Source organism: Bufo bufo, chromosome 6 (assembly GCF_905171765.1).
Source record: "Bufo bufo chromosome 6, aBufBuf1.1, whole genome shotgun sequence".
Taxonomy (NCBI): Eukaryota; Metazoa; Chordata; class Amphibia; order Anura; family Bufonidae; genus Bufo; species Bufo bufo.
Window position 1 is genome coordinate 54,691,452 of NC_053394.1, and position 24,218 is coordinate 54,715,669.

General features: G+C 44.9%; 1 protein-coding gene across 1 annotated transcript in view; it reads left to right on the forward strand.

The window, feature by feature from the left end:
• LOC121004850 (alpha-2-macroglobulin-like protein 1) overlaps positions 1 to 24,218 on the forward strand; it is a 151,100-nt gene that overhangs the window by 56,253 nt on the left and 70,629 nt on the right. Inside the window, exons 13-17 of the mRNA XM_040437241.1 lie at positions 850 to 1,068; positions 2,626 to 2,698; positions 6,212 to 6,357; positions 7,224 to 7,379; positions 20,532 to 20,696. Coding sequence (XP_040293175.1) covers positions 850 to 1,068; positions 2,626 to 2,698; positions 6,212 to 6,357; positions 7,224 to 7,379; positions 20,532 to 20,696 — 759 coding nt within the window. The remainder of the gene's footprint in view (positions 1 to 849; positions 1,069 to 2,625; positions 2,699 to 6,211; positions 6,358 to 7,223; positions 7,380 to 20,531; positions 20,697 to 24,218) is intronic.

Sequence of the window (24,218 nt, forward strand, 5' to 3'; positions counted from 1 at the left end):
CATGAGTCAGTGCTTTGTGTAATTTTATCTTACCCGTGCCGTGGTAGTGCGCTTGCGCTGAGGCTCACACCCCCGGAAGTTGAGGCGCACACACCTGGAAGTCACGAGGGGTAAGGTCTTTTCACTAAGTCATCAAATACAGGGGCGGAGGGGGGCTGAGGAGAACTGTAGAAGGGACAGTGGTAAGTCCTTATACTCTCACTGTTGTAGTAACCTATGCTTTGTACCACTCTTTCCAGATGTCCCACCCTTGTAATAACCTATATAATCCACTGCAGCAGTACTCCAATCCACCCATCACATTTGCAAAAATCGGTAACCAGAGAGAAGCCTGCATCAAAATTGCACAGCAGTAAATTCGTGTACATGAGATATTGAAATATAAAATATAGGCAATGCCTATCTGTTCTCATACATGGGGAAATAATGATTATCTACATGGTTATCTGAAACAATACTTTTCTATGGCTCTTACATTTTTATGTGGGCTTTTTTTTAAGAATCTGATGCTCCATTTATGTATGGATATAGCAGGGTTAACACAAATGCTTTATGAGACGTGTTATTTAAAATAAATGCAACTAAATGCGTTAAGCAATTGCTTTTCAATGGCTTTTGTTTCAAGATAAACCGATGAGTTAAGAAATTTGAGTTAAGATTCTGTGTGTTACCCCTGCTGTAGCACTCCATCTCCAATCATCTCAGTATCACCCCTACAGTAACCAGTCTATCTCCATCCCTTGGTCCAGGTCCGTTCTCTCCTTTTGTGTACTGACAGATAAATACTTTTTCTATCAAAGTACTTAATAACTAATAAAATCATTGCAAACTCCCTTCTCCTCTGTCCAGGGAACTTTGTCACTAGAAGATGACGAAGAAAATATTTCCATAATTACTCGTGCTTTTGTTTGGCTGCATCCTCTCTACTCTGAAAGCAACAGTTACTTGAAGGTAGAAGCTAATACCACTGGCTTGTCTTGTGACTCTCATGAGTATCTGACTGTGGAGTACTTTATCAACACATCAGAGCTGGATCCTGCAGATAGCCAACTCCATTTCTTCTACCTTGTGAGTATTTAGGGGTCAACACTGCAAAACATTGACCAGTGAATTCACCCTGCTCCAAAACCTTAAAGGATAGACCTTTGGGGTCATTTTTTATTAATCCATTTTACGCATTTTGGCCTAAAAATTATTTTTCTTATTAGAAATTTTCACAATTTTTTTCCCTACAGGACTAAATTTCAGCCTTCACGTTGTTCTGCGAGCTATATATAGCCCTTTTTTCTGAAGTCCTGGCAGCTCATAAACTCTCACTGAAGCTATATTCGTATCAGTTTGATGAAAATTGTAAGTATAATGAGTGTTTATGAGCTGTCAGAGATAAAGGTTATACATCCAGCCGTCAGAACAGCAACACAACGGGACTCAATGTAAGACTAAAAACAAGATGCTTTGAAACTAGATTTGTCCCTGGAAGACAAAAACAGCTGAAAATATTTAAAAAAAGACCAATTAATCTTTATTAAAACTAATTATAACAATTTTTAGTTTCTTATATAGCTTTCACTTTAAGTGCATTTTCAGTCCAGCAGACTTTCTGCTATACTGAATCCTCTCAGAGAACTGCTCTGACATCTGGATGTGTAGCCCTTATCTCTGAACTGCTCCTATATGCTGGTTATAGCTCAGTTCTTATCAAACTGGTAAGAATCAAGTTATGAGTGATTATGAGCTGCCAGAAGTTCAGAGATAAGGGTTATACTTCCAGGCATCAGAGCAGGGCTCTGGCGGGATACACTGTGAGGTAGAGAGCCCGCTGGTCTGCAAATGCATAGAAAATGAATGCTGTACAGGAAAAACTTTTAAAAACTTTTAATAAAGACCAAATGAAAAAAAGCCCAAAATGAGAAAAATGCACTAATAATATTAATTTAAAAAATGCCCTCAAAGATGTTTATAGCATTTAATGGAGAGGTGATGACTTGTGTTCAGTCACACTCTAGAAAAATAAATGGGAGCTACAGACTTCACCACTGAGGGCCTCATATCCATATCTTTATTTTATGTCACCAGTGGCACAGCTATAGTGGATGCAGAGTTAGCACGGGGGGCCCTGGTACTTGAGTCAGCCCAAAGGCCCACCTGCCTAATAAGGAGACCCCAGTGTTACAGATGGCACATGGGTAGTAGTGCCCAGGAATTTCAAATTATCATTGGATCTAGAAGTGGGTTGTCTGGTTTCATGATATTGATGACCTGTCCTCGGGATAGGTCATCTTAGGTTGGTGGGTCCAACTCCCATCACCCCTGTAGACAAAGCACTGCTTCCTCTTCAATGTTTACCTGAACGCTTCTACAGGGTAATTATGGCTTTTTATCCATTCACTTGAATGGGAGAGGAAACTATCATTGTCATCCATATCATAAAACCATAAGTACAACACATGACCATTGCAGTAAGTGGTCACAGCGTGAACAGAGAGTGGCAATCCTCTAGTATGAAAAGTAAAATTAAGGAGAAAAACAAAGTACCACTACAAAGTTACTTCCTTGATCCTTTTCTGTCCAGTGCTTCACCCTAAATGCAATAAGTTTGATTTTCTTTTATCTGTGCTTCCACAGTACGTGTCTAGAGGCGTCATTTTATTAAATGGCGAATATGATTTGGATATTACAGAACAGTCCCTGGGCTCTGGTGAGTACCCTACCTCCCATTCTGAATGGATTGTGTTAAACAGAATGGGGTTATCAAACCTACTTGTTACCAAGAGTAACACAGATGATCACCAGATGGTGCTGCATCCTAGTGATTAAGATGTATAGCTTTTATATAGAATATTCATTTGCTCACATTTACTAATGTGTGGGCCTAGATTTTGGCTTAAATAGCAGAAAAAGATAGCAAACTTTGGCAAGTTAGGTTTACAGAAACTATCTGAATTATTACATTTGACCTTTTAGCAGCATACATATAGGAAATACATATAAAACCCTTTTTTGAAGTGGAACTCTGCTAAATGGGATCTCATCACCACTGTAGCAATGACTCATAAAAGGGTTATCTGAATCTCACTTCAGCAAATCACATTTATCAGCTAGATAAAGATAATACAAGACACTAAGTAATATATTGTGATCGTCTATTGACTCCTTTGCTGGCTTGATACATTTTTCCATCGCATTATACACTGCTCGTTTCCCTACAATCCAGCAGTGGGGGTCACACTTTCACACTATAGGAGAAAGCATTGACTTCTCCAGTGGATGGGATTGCACACATGGGCAGCAGTTCCAGTCCTGACCACCTTGTATCTGTGCTGCAGCAGGTGTAATAATTCCTGAATATGAGCCAAGTATAATGCTATAGAAAAATCAATCAAGCCAGCAAAGAAGGCAATATGGACAATCACAATACATTAGTAAGCGCCTTGTATTAACTTTGTCTACATGATAAATGCCACTTGCTGAAGTGAGACAACCCTTCTAACAAGTTTATGGAGAGGTGTTAAGGATAGGGCTGCACATTCAGGTTTCCTGGTGCCATTTTGGAAGCCAAAACCAGGAGTGAATACTAAAATGAGGAGACAATGTTTCTGTCCTTTATATTTTCTCTGCTTTTAAGATGCACTCAGGTGGCAGCAGCATGAGGACACCACAGAGAGGCCCAATGACAGAGTGCGGAGGTGGCAGCAGCATGAGGAGACCACAAAGTGGTGAGGTGGCAGCAGCATGAGTAAACCACAGAGTGGCCAGTGACATAGTGGTGAGGTGGCAGCAGCATGAGGAGACCACAGAGTGGCCCAGTGACATAGTGGTGAGATGGCAGCAGCATGAAGAGACCACAGAGTGGTGAGGTGGCAGCAGCATGAGGAGACCACAGAGTGGCCCAGTGACATAGTGGTGAGGTGGCAGCAGCATGAAGAGACCAGAGAGTGGTGAGGTGGCAGCAGCATGAGGAGACCACAGAGTGGCCCAGTGACATAGTGGTGAGCTGGCAGCAGCATGAGGAGACCAGAGTGGTGAGATGGGAGCCATGAGCAGACCACAGAGTAGCCTCTAGTAGCTCGTCCCCGATGAAAAGTGGAGCCGAGCCAACGGCATATAATACTTCTCGCGCTGAGGGAACAGAAAATGACAGAGGCAGGTTGAGGACAGTTGGGGGCACAGGGTCTGCTCCCAGGCCATGCCAACTAAGCGTCGAGTCAGAGGAACCCACCGACTCTTGGCTGGGAGTGTCTGATGTCACTTGCGACGAAGACCAAGTCAACTATTCAAGCACAGCTGGGTTGCTGGTCACGACACGACCGCTAGATGACACTGGGAGCTCAGGACTCTTGCTGCGATTCCTGCTGCCACCACCCCTTCTTCTGCTGTGACAGAAACATTTTGGCCACTGCCTGTTCCCTTTGAAAGGCCTGTAACTTGTCTGCATGACATACTGTATAATAAAAGAATTTAAAATTAAAATAATACCCCCCAAAAAAGGCTGTAGTACAATGTATCTTCACCGCAGAACGACAATTAAGACATAGTAAGATATATTTTTTCCTATTAATACACACACAAAAAAAAAGCCATCACAATTCAACGCAGAATGGCTAATAGGACGTACATATATTTCCTATTAATACAATCCGTAAATGGCTGTAGTACAATGTAACTTCACTGCAGAATGGCAATTAAGACATATTCTTTTTCCTATTAATAAACCCCCAAATAAAAGTATAACAATCAAAATTCACCGCAGAACAGGTGAGAGAATACACCCTGTAAATGGCTGTAGTGCAATGTAACTTCACCACAGGACAGCAATTAACACGTATTTTGTTTCCTATTAATAAACCCCCCCAAAAAAATATAACAATCAAAATTCACCACAGAACGGCTAATAAGACGTATTATTATTATTATTACACCCTATAAATGGCTGTAGTACAATGTAACTTCACCGCTGAACGGGAATTAAGACATATTTTTTCTTATTTTTTTTCCCTATTAACACACCCGCCCAAAAAATGTAAAACAATGTAAAATCACTGCAGAACGGCTAATAGGATGTACATATACTTCCTATTAATACACCCCCTAAATGTCTGTATAGCAATGTAACTTCACTGCAGAACGGCTAATAAGACGTACGTATTTCCTATTAATACACCCTGTAAATGGCTGTATCACACAACACTTGCAGCTCAATAACAAGCAAGGTTAGCTGGAATTACTGAGCTATCATATAGTGCAAACAACATAAAAGCAGCAGTATAACACCAATTTGGATCCCCAATTAGTGCAGCAAGGTGTAGCAGAATCATTCCTATTGCACCCTGATCTCCTTTTATAGTGTGGATGATGCCTCCCTATCCTTTCCCTAAACCTTGAATAATCTTTCCCTGAACTTCTAAATCTATTTTTCAGCACAATGAAGTCTTTCCTACCACTGTCCCTAGCGCCTGCTTACGTCTCTCCCTGCACTAAGCACACTGGAAAATGGCAGAATCCAAGATGGCTGAGGCTATTTATAGGGCTGTGACATTACAGGGCTGGCTGGCTGCTGATTGGCTGCATGCATGGCATTGTGGGTGATCCATCATTCCAAGAGTTCTTTGCTCCATGTCCTAACATGTGCAGCAGCCATTTTAGGAAAACATGTAATTCTTTACCACGAAGCGTAAGGAAATTCGACTTTGTTGTAAATCAAATTTTTCCTAAAATTCGGATTGAATTCCACTTCGTCAACTTCGATTCGTTCATCTCTACTTGACGCTCCAAAGTTATATTGAGAATTTAAAAGAGTTTTCCAAGATTTTACTACTGAACTATCCAGCTGTTTTAAAAGGCACCGGTGCTCGGAGTACATTGTATAGCGGCTGTGCTTGGTATAACAGCTCAGCCCCATTAACTTCAATGGAGCTGAGCTGTGCCTAGGCCATGTGACAGAGGAACGTGATGTCACATGGCTTACACTAATCCGAGAGAAGTCCACAGCTGATCAATGGGGGTCCCAGGCGTTGGACCACTACCGATCAGATACTTATGGCCTATCGAGAAGATAGATTATCATTGAAAATGTATTGGAAAACCCTTTCAATTTGTTTCCTATGGTGAGAGAGAGAATTTAGATTGTAACCCGCAATGGCGAGAGTGTGAAATAGGTTGGTGCTATCCGGATAAATCAGTAAATATTGTTTTATAATTTTTTTATCTCCAGTTCTTCATGGGAGTTTTAATCAGAGGATCCCATTAGGTCCTGAGTTTTATCCTGACTTCATTTTCGTTGTTTATACAATATTGAAAAATGGGGATATTCCAACATATACGAAACAGTTTAACACACCCCTATGCCTGAAGAATAAGGTGAGGCCACTAGCTGACTATAGATATTATTATTACTAGTATTATTTCTAATATGCAAGCAGGGGCACAGCAATGAGGGGGGGGGGGGGGCAGAGGTGGCAGTTGTCCATAGGTTGTTTCTGGTCTGGCAGCTCAACCCTTATTTAAATGACTGGGGCTAAACTGCAATACCAGACACGATGCATAAAGTGGTGTTCTGCAAAAAAAATTATGCTGAGGCTCATTATAAATTGGGTCCTCCACTACATGATCATCTCTTAAAGTCTAAGGATACAACCACACTGTCAGGTTTCTGCAGGTTGTTTTGGAAGCCAAAAAACAGGAGTTACCATGTCTAATGAAGAGATATGAGTGGTCTCGAAAGCAGTGGCGTACATAGAGAAGTAAGGGCCCCATCGCAAGGATTAAACCAGGCCCCCACACAGGACAGAAGGGTTTCTGCCTAAACCCTTTTCAATGGCCCTTGGGACATTTTCCCACTGCCTCATTTGCTAATAGTTGTTCCTTTAGAGGGTAGAGTCCTGACCAAGTTTTCACCTCCAGTAGAAGAGGAGATGATCCCAACTAAGACTGGGCCCCCTTTTGCCCTGGACCCCATAGCAGTCGCATGGTCTGCCGCTATGGTAGTTACGCCCCTGCTCGAAAGATTGCAGCCTTGTCGTCATCTTTTCAGTTAGCTATTATAAGTTATCCACCATTATCTTTCAAAAACCAGGAGTGAAATTAAAAAGAGAAGTTGCACCTGTCCTTTATGCTTTCTCTTTTTTGTGATCCATTCCTGATTTTGGCTTTCAAAACTGCAGAAAAAAACGCCAAGCATGAGGCCATAGCCTAATGAATTTGTACAAGATGTTGTTTCTTCACAGATCCAGCTTAAGTTCTCCAAAGATGAAGTCCATCCAGGAGAAAAAGTCAGTCTAGAGGTTCAAGCAGATTCTGGATCATTTTGTTCTGTGCGTTCATTGGATAAAAGACATGCACTACGTGGGAAAGATGACACATTAGGGGGCGCCAAGTATTGGGTGAGGTTAATTTACCAATGTATTCTCATACATGTTGTGGCTGGTCTGTACAAAGCCTTAGAAGAAAATATATTATGAAGTTATATAAAATATCAGCCCCTTATGTACTGGTTGGAAATGTTGGCTCCATGTGGTAGCAACAGGAACAGTTTTAGACAAAGTATGGGCCTGGGCAAAACTAAAAGAGGGTCCCCAAATATGAAATATAGTATACAGTCATATATACTATACTAGTATACTATAGTTACTATCACAAGAGAAAGACCCATATTAACCAATAAAATCACAACACAAGGTCCAGATGATGGTGTCACACTATGACCATACTATCCTGACTTAATAGTGACTAAATGATGCCTCCATACAGTTGCTGAACTAAAATATACTATACTGAATAAAACTATACAAGGACCAGTATTACCACTAGAGATGAGCGAATTTTTCAAAGATTCGATTCGGCCGTTTCGAAGAATTTTTCGAAAAAATTTGGTTTGCATTAAAAAATGTCTATTTTCTGGCTGCAGAGAGGCTTTATAGTGGTGTAGAACACTGCCTTGCAGTAACACGCATAGGGAGTCTGCTGTGGTAGTGAAATAATACTGTGAGTCAGTATGACATGCAGATGACAGGCGTTCTTAGAATCACTGCACCCTTCACTTATTTGGGCAGTCATGGGGCCAAAACTGACCAAATAACTCAAGTATGAACTCAGCCTTACAGGTCAATGTAAGCGCCAAGAAGAAGTGCACTCCTTTTACACCATCATCAGCTGATTTCACATAGATGTCTACAGAACCTGTTCTATTAAACGCTTATACAAGTAGAGCCCCCTGACAGAGTGGAGAGGTTGTCAGCAGTAAGTTTGTGTTGAGGTCACTGATTATTTTGCTCTTGCTCTGATCCGTCAGAACAATAACCCCCAAAAAACGGATCTGTTGAGCATCCACCTTCACTCGGTCAGCATTTGGTCAGTAATCCATCAGTATTGCTAATGCCAGAAAAAACAGGAGTGGATCCAAAACAGAGATGACACGTGAATGGAATATTTGCATGTCTTCTGTGTTTTGCACCCACTTCGGCTTTTGGCTACTGTAACGGATCTCCTGGAACCCCGACCGGGTACCTCCGTCGATAGATGCTCCTAGTGCTTTCCGAGGAGTCCAAACACTCCACTTGACACCGTACGCACTGCAGACCCCACGAACCGCCGAAGCTTGGTTGAGGTCTCACCGTCTCCTACCCACCCTGGACCTAAGACAAGGCTCCAGTGGGTGAACCTCTCCTAAAACCAGAGAGCAGGAACAGCTCTTAAAAGAGCTAGTAGTTATAGCCAGGGGAGTATAGCAAATCTCCCAGCGTATAGCAATCCCCCAGTGTCGATCAGTTACCCAAACACCAGCCTCAACATGATGAAGGATAAAACAGGCACACTTTATTGAGGGCTAACCGCCCGTATTTATGCAGGTCCCCATCTGGTGGACACGCCCCTAGGGGACCAGAAGGAAGACTGTGACACAGGACAGATACGTAGCAACTCAGGATACACAGACACAACACATCCCCACAATGCATCATGGTTTCCTCCTCTCTGCCCTGGAGACACCCGAGGAGCAATTCAATTATCTCTCAGGACAAAGGGAAATCGCCAATACACATGTGGAGAAAACAGGACAGAAATCACCACCCAAACACACAATGTCACACCCCCACAGCAAACACAGACATTTAACATATTCCCAGATAGCTCAAGTCTGAGTGCATATCATTAGATGAATGGCACTCAGAATACACGAATACAATACAATTAGCTATCTGGGTACCCTCACATAACATAAAATACAAGATTAAAGCTGTGCGGCCGGTCTGTCTTCTCCTTTAAAGTTAGTATGGGCCATAATCCTGAGGCAAGAGGCTGGTAAACAGGCCTCTCCAAAACCCAGTGGCGAGGTTGGTTTCGCCACAGCTACCAAATCACAAGCCAATTCTGATGGGACCATACAGGCCTTACAGCTGCAACACAGACAGGATCCATTGTGCATCTCATTTTTCCTTCCTTCTGATAGATCAGAAGAAGGGTCAAATAAATGATGATGTTAGCCAGGCCAAAAGGCAAATTAGGGGCCCAGTCAGGAAGTGGGGAGTGTGGGAACAGCATGATAAGTCCACAGAGTGGCCCTATTACATAGTGGTGAGGTGGCAGCATCAGGAGGAGACCGCAGAGTAGCACAATGACAGTGTGGAGGTGGCAGCAGCATCAGGAGGCCACAGAGTAGCACAATGACAGAGTGTGGAGGTGGCGGCAGCAGCAGCATCAGGAAGAGGCCACAGAGTGGCACAATGTCAGTGTGAAGGTGGCAGCAGCAGAATCAGGACTCCACAAAGTGGCACGAGAAGTCCACAGAGTGGCCCTATGATAGTGGTGAGGTGGCAGCATCAGGAGGAGGCCACAGAGTAGCACAATGACAGTGTGGAGGTGGCAGCAGCAGTATCAGGAGGCCACAGAGCGGCACAATGACAGAGTGTGGAGGTGGCGCCAGCAGCATTAGGAGGAGGCCACAGAGTGGCACAATGACAGTGTGGAGGTGGCGGCAGCATCAGGAGGCCACAGAGTGGCACAATACCAGAGCGTGGAGGTGGCAGCAGCAGCATCAGGATGAGGCCACAGGGTGGCACAATGATGAGCAGGGAGGTGGCAGCAGCATCAGGAAGAGGCCACAGGGTGGCACAATTACAGTGTGGAGGTGGCAGCAGCATCATCAGGAGGAGGCCACAGGGTGGCACAATAATGAGCGTGGAGGTGGCAGCAGCAGAATCAGGAAGAGGCCACAGGGTGGCACAATTACAGTGTCGAGGTTGCAGCAGCAGCATCAGGAGGAGGCCACAGGGTGGCACAATGATAAGCGTGGAGGTGGCAGCAGCAGCATCAGGATGAGGCCACAGGGTGGCACAATGATGAGCGTGGAGGTGGCAGCAGCATCAGGAAGAGGCCACAGGGTGGCACAATTACAGTGTGGAGGTGGCAGCAGCAGCATCAGGAGGAGGCCACAGGGTGGCACAATAATGAGCGTGGAGGTGGCAGCAGCAGAATCAGGAAGAGGCCACAGGGTGGCACAATTACAGTGTGGAGGTGGCAGCAGCAGCATCAGGAGGAGGCCACAGAGTGGCACAATGACAGTGTGGAGGTGGCGGCAGCAAAAGGAAGCCACAGAGTGGCACACAATGACAGAGTGTGGAGGTGGAAGCAGCAGCAGCATCAGGAGGAGGCCACATAGTGGCACAATGACAGTGTTGAAGTGACAGCAGAATCAGGAGACCACAGAGTGGCAAGGTGGCATACTGTGGAGTTGACAGCAGCATCAGGAGATCACATAGTGGCAAGATGACAGGTAGCAGCAGCATCAGGAGACCACAGAGTGACCCTGTGACAGTGGGGAGGTGGCAGCAGCATCAGGAGACCACAGAGTGACCCGGTGACAGAGTGGAGAGAAGGGTGGCAATACGAGTACCAGATGAAGATGGTGGGTGAAAGAAGGAGCACTTGGCATCAGATGTGTGGCATCAGGCGGGTGGCAGCATCAGAATAGTAGCTAAGGCAGGTAGCCAAAAGAAACCGGTCTCTTTTATCAAAGTGTTGGTGTGGCACCACGGATGATCTAGTCTGATGCTTCAGGCATTGGTGGGTGGAAATCCTGGCTGATCCATGCCTGATTCATCTAGACATAGGTCAGTTTTTCTTGGGGTAACTATGGGCCCCGTCACACTAAACACCCACTCTAATGCCACACTACTGGCCGGGCAGGACAGCTTTTCCAGGGCAAACTCTGCTAGTTGCGGCCACAAATCCAGTTTGGCTGCATACTTGCCCAGTAGTCCAGCAGATCTTCAATGTGGGTTGGCAGGGTACTGTCCAATTATGCCACCACCTGCTGGTTCAGGTCCTGCTCCAGGTCTAGCTGCTGCTACTGCTGGTGGGTAGTTTCTTCAGGAGGCATGTGAAGAAAGTTGCTCATCAGTGACTCTAGACTCAAGTTGCTGCTGATAAGCAGGAACAGCTCCTACCCCCCACCCTGCCACAGCAGCCATGGCAGAGGAACGTGAGCGCAGAGAGCCCCCCCCCCCGGTCAGACCTGCGAGAGGATGGATGATGGCGCAGATAGGCAGCTGCCAACTGACTACATAGAATGTCTCTATAGTAGTTCAGTTTGTCCTCTCTCAGCGGGTGTAAAAAAGGCCCCCATTTTGGACCTGTAGCGAGGGTCCAACAAGGTGGAGAGCCAGAAGTCATTCCTCTCCGAATGGTGACAATTTGGCTGTCAAGCAAGTGAGCATGCATCGAGCCATTTGTGCAAGTGCCTCGGAGGGACTCCCTGCCTCTATCTCCACTGCATACTGCCACGGTGTGTCTGGGTCCTCTGCCTCATCTTCCTCATCGCCCTGTAGCTCCTCTGGCTACTCCTGCTCCTCCTCTCCTATCACTTGTGTAGAAAAAAAACACACATTTTGCTACACATTGCTTGTGCTGCAATGTCCTCCTCCTCCAGTTCAGCCCCCACAGGGCTCATGTGGCAGTGAGATCTATGCACCACGTCTCCAGTAGTGATGAGCGGCAGGGGTAATATTCGAATTCGCAATATTTTGCGAACATTTGGGCAAATATTCAACATATATTCGCGAAATTCAAGAATTTGTGATTATTTTCTTGATTGTGAAAATCGGCAATGTAATATGCGCGTATTGCGCGCGCAATACAGGCGTGGGTCATATTTGCTACATTTTTCAAGCTGCTAGAAGTTACCTGAGACTGGAGAAAATGGTTGGCATGGAAGAACATCACAATAGCTTTATAGAAAGAGTGCTCCAATATATTTGCGATTGTGCAAATCGGCAATTAATGATGCGCATATTTTTGAGCAATATGTGCATCTTCACATTTTGGCAGGTCTGACTACATATTACTGATTGGTGCACTAAGTATTGTTGTGAACTTGTGACATCACAGCAGTATGTCTGTAGCATGTATGTATGGACAGCAGAACCATCACACTACCTAACACCCTGCACTGGAACCTATCAGCTACACTATATCACGATCTAACCTACACTAACTATCTGTATTATATATAAGCTAACTAACTAATCTAATGGAATTAAACAGTAAAGCACAGAGCACAGCAATAACACTGCTGTCTCTCTCAGAACTCCATAAAACTACAGAAAATGGCTGCTGGGGAGGTTCTTAAATAGTAAGGGGTAGGCAACTTTCCTATTGGTTGCTAGGGATGTTGCTAAGCTCAGACAAAGACATTGCAGCCTTCTCATTGGCCCACAAGCAAGAAGGGAGGTTACTGATGAAAAAAAATCTAAAATATTTGCGAATACGAATATGTAGCACTATATTCTAAATCTTTTGCAAATTTTCGAAGTGGTGATATTCGCGATCCGAATATCCGCGCCCAACACTAGTCTCCAGTCCCCTGACCAGCCAGATTTACCAGCATCTGTTCCAGGACATGAAGCAGTGGAATGACGTTGTTCATCCCGTAGTCCTGGCGACTGACAAATAACATGGCCTCCTCAAAGAGCCTGAGCAAACGGCAGCTGTCACGCAAGAGCTGCCACTGGCTGACATCGAAGTTACACAGAGGAGTACTCCTGTCCGCTTGGATCATCAAGAAATAGTTTATGGCCTTTCTCTGTTCGTATAGTCAGTCCAACATATGGAGGGTGTAATTCCAATGGGTGGAAACTTCGCATATTAACCTATGTTGGGGGACGCCGTTCTGCCGCTGCAGCTCAAGGAGGGTGTGCTTTTCGGTGTACGAGTGGCTGAAGTGCATGCAAAGTTTCCTGGCCATTTTTGGGATGTCTTGCAGATGGGTGGAAGACTTCTGGAACCGCTTGACAACCAGATTGAACACGTGTGCCATGCAGGGTGCATGGCTCAGCCCTCCGTGATTCAGCACCAACATAATGTTCTTCCTGTTGTTGGTCACCATGGTTCCGATTTTGAGTTGTTGCGGAGAAAGCCGGAATTTGATTCCTTGATGAAGGACTCCTTTCGCCCAGGCAAACGAGGTGCAGAACAGCATGACACCGCCGTGCCCTGCACATGTGGTATGCTGGAGGGGCACTGTGAATTGTAACTGCAGTGGAGGCTGAGGACACGGTGGAGGATGAGGAGGCAGAGGCGGACATTGTCGCTCGTCCAACAGCGTGGCAACGTGGAAGCAGAAGCGGCATCACCTGACCATGTTGCTGGTGTGCCTGTGCAGGAACCACATTCACCCAGTGGGTCGTAAAGGACATGTACTGTCCCTGACCGTAGTTAGATCTCCACACGTCGGCACTGCCGTGCACTTTGGAAGACACCGACAGGCTCAAGGACTGGCCCACCTTCTGTTCTACCTATTTGTGCAGGGCTGGTACTGCCTTTTTGGCAAAGAAATGATAGCTTGGGACTCTCCACCTCGGCTCGGAACAAGCCATCAGTTCTCTGAAAGGTGCAGAGTCCACCACTTGGAAAGGGAGGGACTGCAGCACAAGCAACTTGGCCAGGAGCACATTCAACTTCTGCGCTGTTGGATGAGTGCATCCATACTGTTGTCTCTTGGCAATCGCTTCGGTGATCGATTGCTGACGGAATGCATGACGAGGAGTAGGTGGATGAGGAGCATCAGGGCCTGCAGATGATGGGAAGGACAGACAGCTCCCTTCTGCTGAGGTGGTGGAGCCTTGACTGCCAGAAACTGGGTGCATGCTAGTGGGTGATGCAACGGTTGCTGCGGCAGGCTCGACCACCACATTGAAGCCACGGTTCTCCCAGGACACTTTATAGCGACGCTGCATATGTTTGCTGCAGGGCCATAGTGCCAACATTGTCACCCCGGCCACGATTCACCCTCTTCCCACAGATTCTACATATGGCCACGTTTACCTCCACCGGCGGCTTAAAAAAATTAACTGCCACACCGCCGAGTAGGTGCTTTTACCCCCAACACTACGCACTGACTAACTGCTACCACTGATGCCTCCTTGAGCCCCTGCACTGCTACTTCCCAGCTAGGTAGGCTCCTGCGAGGTGGGTGGTCTACCCCAGGCACGTTTGGCTACCGACCTCCCACTGCTGCCACCCTGTTGACTCCCGGCCACGCTAGTGACATGCTGCCACCCTCTTCTCCCATCGATGATGAAGCCCCAAATTCACGCGGCTCTCAAGTGCGATCAGCTACATCATCATCAACGAGTACTTTCCGCTAGTGTTGAGCGCGAATATTCGTATTACGAAATTTTTTCGTGAATATCGGCACTTTGAGAATTCGCAAATATTTAGAACATAGTGCTATATATTCGGAATGACGAATATTCGTTTTGTTTTTTAACACAGTACACAGTACACAGTAGGTGATCATCCCTCCCTTCTTCTAGCTTGTGGGCCAATGAGAAGGCTTTGTCACAGCGTAGCAACATCCCTAGCAACCAATAGAAAAGTTGCCTACCCCTTCACTATATATTAAGACACTCCCCAGCAGCCATTTTGTGGAGTTTCATTTGAGAGAGAGAGAGGAGCTTGAATACTGTGCTGTGCTTTTTCAAATTATATTCCAAATTGCATATAAATAATCCTGATAGTTAGTGTTAGATAGTAATAGGGAATTGTGTAGCTGAATGGCTGATAGGGTCCAGTGCAGGGTATAGTGTAGGTTATTTCAACAATCAGTATTATGTTGTCAGACCTGATTAAAGTTGAAGTTGTATGTACTGCGCTAAAATATTCAAATCAATAGTGGCGTTTTGAGCGATCTCGAATACTTTGAAAAACTGTATCTGCATATAAAGCTATTGTTATGACATGCATGGAATTTTAATCTAAAACAGTGCTGTAATGTAAAATTACTTACCGTGATCAGTAGTTCTTCCTCACTATCTCGAAAGTTGCTGCCAACCATCACTTATGTAGCTAATAGTGTGTGCGTGGGTGCGTGCGTACGCGCGCGCATAATAGCGCAATCGAAAAGAATATCACGAAATCACAAATATTTGGCCAATATTCGCCTAAATATTCGTGATATATCGCGAATTCGAATATTGCCCCTGCCGCTTATCACTACTGTCTGCACGTCACTGATGTCCTCCTCAACGATCTCTGGGTCAGGAGCCTCACCACTCACAACACCAGTTCCCGCGCCATTTTCCTCATCACTAAGCGGTGGATGTCTGCTCCACATCTTGGCTACCCAGTAGCTGCTGACTGTCCTCTAGTAGCTTGTCCTAGCTGTATAGTGGGGCTGAGCTCACAGCATATAATACTTCTCTGGCTAAAGGAACAGAAAAGAACAGAGGCAGGTTGAGGACAGGTGAGGACACAGGGCCTGCTCCTGGGCCATGCCAACTAAGGGTTGTGTCTGACGAACCCACCGACTCTTGGCTGGGGGTGTCTGATGTCACTTGGGACGAAGTGGATGACCGAGTCAACCATTCAAGAACCGCCGGGTTGCTGGTCAAGACACGACCACTAGATGACACCGGGTGTTCAGACCTCTCGCTGCAACTCCTGCTGCCACGCCCCCTTACTCTGCTGCGACTTGTGCCTGCACCAGAAACATTTAGGCCTCTGCCATTCCCCTGTGCAGGGCCTGGCACTTCTCTGTCTGACATATCGTTAGATCAGATAAATAAATAAAAAGGAAATTAAAACATCCCAAAAAAGTCTGTATTTTCTCACTTCACCACACAATGGCAAAAAAGGGCTTTAGAACATAACTGCACCGCTGAACGGCAAATATATATATTTTTCCACTTATACACTCCACAAAAAGCTTTAGAACATATAACTGCACCGCTGAACAGCAAATATATTTTTCTTTTGCTACTAATACACGACAAAAAGAGCTTTAGTACATATTCCTGCACCGCTGAATGGCAAATATTTTTTTATTTTTTTCCACTTATACACTCCACAAAAGGATTTAGAACATATAACTGCACCGCTGAACGGCAAATATATTTTTCTTTTGCCACTAATACACAACAAAAAGGGCTTAAGAACATATAACTGCACTGCTGAACGGCAAATAGGTCCTTATTTTTTTCCACTTATACACAACATAAAAGGCTTTAGAATATAAAACTGTACCGCTGAACGGCAAATATATTTTTCTTTTTTCCACTTATACACTCCACAAAAAGCTTTAGAACATATAACTGCACCGCTGAACAGCAAATATATTTTTCTTTTGCCACTAATACACAACAAAAAGGGCTTTAGAACATATAACTGCACTGCTGAATTGCAAATATGCCCTTATTTTTTTCCACTTATACATGACTCAAAAGGCTTTAGAATATAATTGCACCGCTGAAATGCAAATGTGTTTTTCTTTTTTCCACTTATGCACTCCACAAAAGGTTTTAGTACATGTAACTGCACCACTGAACGGCGAATATATTTTTCTTTTGCCACTAATACAGGACAAAAAGGGCTTTAGAACATATTCCTGCACTGCTGAACGGCAAATATATTTTTCTTTTGCCACTAATACACGACAAAAAGAGCTTTAGTACATATTCCTGCACCGCTGAATGGCAATTTTCTTTTTTTTTTTCCACTTATACACTCCACAAAAGGATTTCGAACATATAACTGCACCGCCGAACGGCAAATATATTTTTCTTTTGCCACTAATACACAACAAAAAGGGCTTAAGAACATATAACTGCACTGCTGAACGGCAAATAGGACCTTATTTTTTTTCCACTTATACACAACATAAAAGGCTTTAGAATATAAAACTGTACCGCTGAACGGCAAATATATTTTTCTTTTTTCCACTTATACACTCCACAAAAGGCTTTAGAACATATAACTGCACCGCTGAACGGCAAATATACAGTATTTTTCTTTTGCCACTAATACACGACAAAAAGGGCTTTAGAACATATAACTGCACCGCTGAACGGCAAATATAATATTTTTTTGTGCCACTAATACAGGGCAAAAAGGGTTGTAATTTACGCACTTCACCACACAACGGCTAATAAGTCCTTTTTTCCCACTAATACAAGCCAAAAAATGCTTTAGAACCTATAACCTATAATTTCCTTGTAATAAACCCTGTTAATGGCTGTATCAAACAGCATTTGCACCCCAATAACAAGAACAGTTTGCTGGAATTACAGAGCTGTATAATGGCAATTTGGATCCCCAGTCAGTGCAGCAAGGTGGAATTGGATTGTTCCTATTACCCAGGCTGTAACCTCCCCTACTGGACCCTGTTCTACATAAATTCTGTGGAATGATTCCTCCCTATCCTTTCCCTACACCTTGAATAATCTTTCCCTGAACTTGTAAATCGTTTTGTTCGCACAATGTATTTTCTAGCACTGTCCGTAGCACCTGCTGACTTCTCTCCCTGCACTAAGTACACTGGAAAATGGCAGAATGCAAAATGGCTGAGGCTATTTATAGGGCTGTGACATCACAGGGCTGGCTGCTGACTGACTGCATGCATGGCATTGTGGGTGATCCCACGTTCCCAGAGTTCCTTGCTCCATGTCCTCACACGTGCAGAAGCCATTTTAGGAAAAAATGTGATTCGTTACCACGAAGCGTGAGGAAATTCTCCTTCGGTGCAAATCAAATTTTTCCTGAAATTTTTTCGAATTCCACTTCGTCAACTTCGATTCGCTCATCTCTAATTACCACCATACATTGACGATATAGTGGTACATAGGTACCAGTTCTACACAAGAGCTCATCAGACCACACTAATGGCGTGTATTTCTCATCTGGCCAAGGTCATCTTCAATATTTGTTCCAGCTGGAGTTTGCAATGTTTGCTACTGAGACATCTTTGGCTCCTGTATCAGCGCCCCACGTACCTACATTTTCCCAACCCACACAAACTCCCCATCTAGCTGCTACCCCAAATTCTGTGCCTGTTGTCCACTCTGCTCTGCTCTTTTGCTGTACCTGCAGTTTTGAGAAGTGCCCCCAAGAACTGTGCTTCAAAAATAATAATGTTATAACTATAGTTAGCACCCCCCCAACAGACATCCTTCTTGAAAACAATAGTGTCAGACAATGGCCTCAAACATTGTGCCCCAGACAGTAAAGAGTCACTATACTTTCAGACAATTTCATATTATTTAATAAAGAGTGGTGTAAATAGCAAATTTATAAATCACTTCATTAAAAAAATCTGCCTGCATCCAGCTGAAAAAAGCTGTAAAGTCATGGCCACTAGAGGTCTCATTTCCACCCAAGTTGCAGTTCATTGTCTCTTATAAGTCAAGATCCGTCCCTATTGACAGAAACACAGAAGATGGCTCACAGGAAATGGGGGCTAGCAAAGATCCTTAGTCTGATACCAACAGTCTGAAAACAACTGCTTCTACACAAATTTAGAAGATTATAGGCACCTCCTATGTTTCTGTAAGTGTGATTTCCCCCTCCTTATCTGTCCTGTGAGATTTGGAGCTGAAAATAAACATAGTTGGAAGTAGGGGGTTTAGGACTTCAGTACATTACTGCCCGATTTTAACAAAAGGGAGACACCCCTGCTTGTGAGAGAAATGCATGTAGCTGTAGAGCTGAAACAGGAAATGATATAGCTGAAAGAGACATTATTTTGGTAAAGTAACTTAATATTTTTTTTTTAACTGCATTAAGGCGGCTAGCTGTGACCTAACCAGAACCCATACCTCTACATATAACTAGAGCTTCAATTTACCTTGCAATCCATTTGTCTAGCTCCTGTGTGAGAGAGTGTCATGGCGCCTGATCTTCCCTCACAAAACTACAAAGACTACAATCCCCACAATCCCCAGCTTTTTTTGTTGTGAGTGTTGATGTTTACTGATTGGCTGCCTGATGTACAGTCCAGTAACGTCCCCTCTACTCAGTAATCTCCAGCAACTAACACGCCCTTTGTTTCACAAGAAATTTAGCTAGAGAATTGATAGCAACACACTGAGCATGCTCGACCTGACAAAGGCTCTGAACTACAGGTCGATGTCATGGTCATTTATAAGGAAACGCAGCGGGTAGCAGAGGAAGAAAACGACTTTTATAACTACTGAACAGTAGATATGTGAAATGTACATTATATTAGGTAATTATTGATGTTGAATTAGTCTGAAACATAAGTTATATTTATTGTAACCGGAATACCATTTTAAGGAATCCCAAAAAGAGCAGTTTCTTCCCAGTTATGATTGTACAAAGAAGTACAGCCATTATGCATTTTTTTAAGCTCAGGTAAGCTTTAATTGTGCCACACTTGATAATAGTGCACCCCAGAGCAAAACTGCCATTTTTTGTACCCCATACACTAAAATGAACCCCCTTTGTTCTCCACAAAAAAAAAAATGCCAGCTTTTGCACTCACACAGTAATAGTGTGCATGGCCCCCCTTCAACAATACAGATTGCTCCCAATGCTGCCTCTGTTAAACAGTCTACTGTCCATGCCACAGTGTCTCAAACACTACCCATTCCCACATCTCTCTCTCCCTGACACTTTCCCACATGGCCCTCATTTCACATGCACTGCTCCCCATGTTGTCTATTGCAAACACTGCTCTCATGACTCCCTCTCCTATAGACTGTTCCCAGTGACCACTCTGCTACATAAACTGGTCCCCATGTCCATTCTCTCATACCAAGACTACTTCATGTTTCCTCATTGCACTGATAGGAGATGAGTGCAGGGATAGGAAAGAGAGGACTGTGCAGCTATAACGGAACAGCCACACAGTTTTCTCTATGACTGGGGAGAGCTTTACCATTAGGGAAGAGGGAGTTTTGAAGCTGTGTGACCAAGCTGCTAAACAGCTTAAAGGGAACAATGTAGGTGGGGCCCCTTTTGAAGGTGGGGCCCCAGAAATTTGCCAAGTTTCTGCCAACACCAGACCAGAATATGGTGTTTCATATTTCTAGTTAAAGGTCCATGGAGTAAGATTTACCCTATTTATTAAAAGGCCAATCTTGAAATATATGCTCAATATTTTGTAAAAGTGGAAAGAGCTGTGTAAAAAAATTACAAAATAAGCATGCACCAAAATTTGTGCAATTTTTCTGCCAGAAAACTGATGCAAGTCACGTTATAGATGTATAAATCTACCTTATGGGTTATTACATTTTTTTTTCTGAAAGCTTCAAATACTATCAGAGAAACTTTCAGTGAACAAGCGAGGCATTCCTTATTCAATTGAAGATTTCGAAAAATATCCTTGTTTGAAAAACAATGAGGACCCAGAGGCCGGAATGCAAGAGGCAGAGTGGTACCATGGTGATGCTGATGTGTATATGATGCTCAAGGTACTATGAAAACTCCTTATTTATCTACAGACTATACCTCGAAACAACCTGTTGATAACTGACCGTAACCCATCTACATAATCCATCTTCAGTGAATACTTCTAACACTATATTCAATGCTTACAGTACAAGTTCTGGTTTCCTTAAAGGCTATGGACACCTTCAGAGGCAATTTTTTTCTCTTTGAGCTAAATGTTTCATTTTTTCAATTGGTCTTTGTTAAAATTTTCGGCAGTTTTTGTACTACATGATTCAATTTCAGCCTAGCTGCAGAGTATCTTAGTTTCAGTTTTGCATCATGTTGCTGTTCTGAGGGCTATGTAGAGCCCTTATGTCTGTACTCCTGGCAGCTCATAAACACTCACTGAAGTTTTATTCTTATGAGTTTAATAATAATTTAGCTATAATGAGTGTTTATGAGCTGTCAGGAGTTCAGATATTAAGGTTATGCATCCAGCCATCGAAACAGCACCATGACACGACTCAGTGTAAAACTCAAACTAAAATGTTCTTTAGTTACGCTGAAATTTAAACCTGTAGGAGAAAACCTGTAATAAAGACCAATTAAAAAAGAAGTTTTAGCTCAAAAGTACAAAAAAATGCCTCCAAAGGTATTCATAGCCTTTAAAGTGAATGTTAATTTTTTATCATCTTATCACTGACCAACATTCTGTGTTGAATAATAATTTCTCAACATATCTTTACAGTAGTCAGTGCTCTGTGTTTATAATACAAAATTACCAATTCCCTGCATAAACATAGATTATTAAAATAACATGCTGGCTACCTACAGCCACTACAAGATGTAGAAGAGAAGTTAACTATACCCTATTTCAGTGGTGCCCAACCATCTGAGGGCCGCACTAGACATGGTATAAATTTTGTGGGCCAGAACCAGGTAGCTTTGCCACGAAAGAAATGCAAACACTGTGAGGCTTACTAAAATACATAATACATAGGCCTTCAAATCTGCGTTGGAGGCTGGGTTTGGAGCCTCTGTTGCAGATTCTGTCGAAAGACCAGATAAAAAAGCCTCATATGCAGCACTTTTGTGTCCGGTAAAAAGACAGGATCCCGAACGGAAACTGAACAGATCCCATCATAGTCGGTGGAGTCTGTTCAGCTTCTTCTCTGTGGGGTGACAGGAGGAGGGGGGAGCAGGGTCACTAGTGAGGTGACAGGAGGAGGGGGAAGCAGGGTCACTAGTGGGGTGACAGGAGGAGGGGGGAGCAGGGTCACTAGTGGAGTGACAGGAGGAAGGGGAAGCAGGGTCACTAGTGGAGTGACAGGAGGAGGGGGAGCAGGGTCACTAGTGAGGTGACAGGAGGAGGGGGAGCAGGGTCACTAGTGGGGTGACAGGAGGAGAGGGAAGCAGGGTAACTAGTGGGGTGACAGGAGGAGGGAGAAGCAGGGTCACTAGTGGGGTGACAGGAGGAGAGAGGAGCAGGGTCACTAGTGGGGTGACAGGAGGAGGGGGAAGCAGGGTCACTAGTGGGGTGACAGGAGGAGAGAGGAGCAGGGTCACTAGTGAGGTGACAGGAGGAGGGGGGAGCAGGGTCACTAGTGGGGTGACAGGAGGAGGGGGAGCAGGGTCACTAGTGGAGTGACAGGAGGAGGTGGGAGCAGGGTCACTAGTGAGGTGACAGGAGGAGGGGGAAGCAGGGTAACTAGTGAGGTGAAAGGAGGAGGGGGAGCAGGGTCACTAGTGAGGTGACAGGAGGAAGGGGAAGCAGGGTAACTAGTGAGGTGAAAGGAGGAGGGGGAGCAGGGTCACTAGTGGGGTGACAGGAGGAGGGGGAGCAGGGTCACTAGTGAGGTGGCAAGAGGAAGGGGAGGCAGGGTCACTAGTGAGGTGACAGGAGGAGGGGGAGCAGGGTCACTAGTGGGGTGACAGGAGTAGGGGAAAGCAGGGTCACTAGTGAGGTGAAAGAAGGAGGGGGAGCAGGGTCGCTAGTGGGGTGACAGGAGGAGGGGGGAGCAGGGTCACTAGTGGGGTGACAGGAGGAGAGAGGAGCAGGGTCACTAGTGGAGTGACAGGAGGAGGGGGAAGCAGGGTCACTAGTGGGGTGACAGGAGGAGAGAGGAGCAGAGTCGCTAGTGGGGTGACAGGAGGAGGGGGAGCAGGGTCACTAGTGAGGTGACAGGAGGAGGGGGAAGCAGGGTCACTACTGAGGTGAAAAGAGGAAGGGGAAGCAGGGTCACTAGTGAGGTGACAGGAGGAGGGGGAAGCAGGGTCACTAGTGAGGTAAAAAGAGGAAGGGGAAGCAGGGTCACTAGTGAGGTGACAGGAGGAGGGGGAGCAGGGTCACTAGTGAGGTGACAGGAGTAGGGGGAAGCAGGGTCACTAGTGAGGTGACAGAAAGAGTTGGAGCAGGGTCACTAGTGGGGTGACAGGAGGAGGGGAGCAGGGTCACCGGGGACCAGTCACATGAGTCCACGGCTCCTTACCTCTCCAGCGGCCCTGTCATGTTTCCCAAGGTCCTCGGGCAGCGTGCCCCGCTCTTACAATAGCCACCCCCGGAGCCGGCCCCTCCTCCTTCCAGCTCCCGCCAGCTTCCCTTGCTGCAGGACACTATGGCTCCGGCGCGTGCCTATACCAACCCATAACAAAGCTCCTTGCTGTAAGGAGCTTTGCTAGTGGTTATTTCAGGCACAGGCAGCATCGCTGCTCTGGCTGTGCCGTTCACAGCGCTCACTTTTTCCAGGTAGTTGCACGGGCGGCATGACACAGCTTCCCGCGGGCCGTAGGTTGGGCATCATTGGGCATCACTGCATGTGTTACATTTGGATTGAGCTGTGTACTTTACGATATGGCTTGTAAAGGGTGAAATCCGCATCGAAAATCTGTGGCATTTCTGCGATAAAATTTCACTGTTGGGGCATGTCAACTTTTGATAGATATGCTCCAGATGTGCAGATCCGCAGTGTTTTACAGTAACAGCAAAGTGGATGAGATGCTGGCCAACAGCCTATTGGTCACGCCCTTACTATTAGATTAAGTGGGCTGATTCAGCACCTCTGTAGCCCACACATTCTGAAACCCCATTATAACCCAACATCACAATTCTGCAATAGAAAGGGCATGCCATGGATTTATTGGTGCTGTGGTTTCATGACAAAAACTCACAAGCTGAGCCACTGTAATGTATTAGACACATTTGTGACTAATATTAAAGGGGATGTACGGGCTACAGATATTGATGGCCTATCCTCAGGATAAGTCATCAATATCAGATTGTAAGGGGTCCAGCACTCAGCAATCAGCTGTTTTAGTGAACAAAACTATACAGAATATGGAGCAGATGCAGAAGGCTGTGCACACTGTGTAGTTTCCGGTGCCGATGTACTCAAGCTAAGCTTCCATTCCTTGAATGAGAGTTGAACTACAGTACCTCGGCAAAACCACTACACAGTATATAGTCTGCTTCCAGTTCTGTACACTGTATAGTTTCTGGTGCCGCGGCTGTCTGACACAGCCCGCTGTCATACTCTCAACGATCTGATATTGATGAATTATCATGA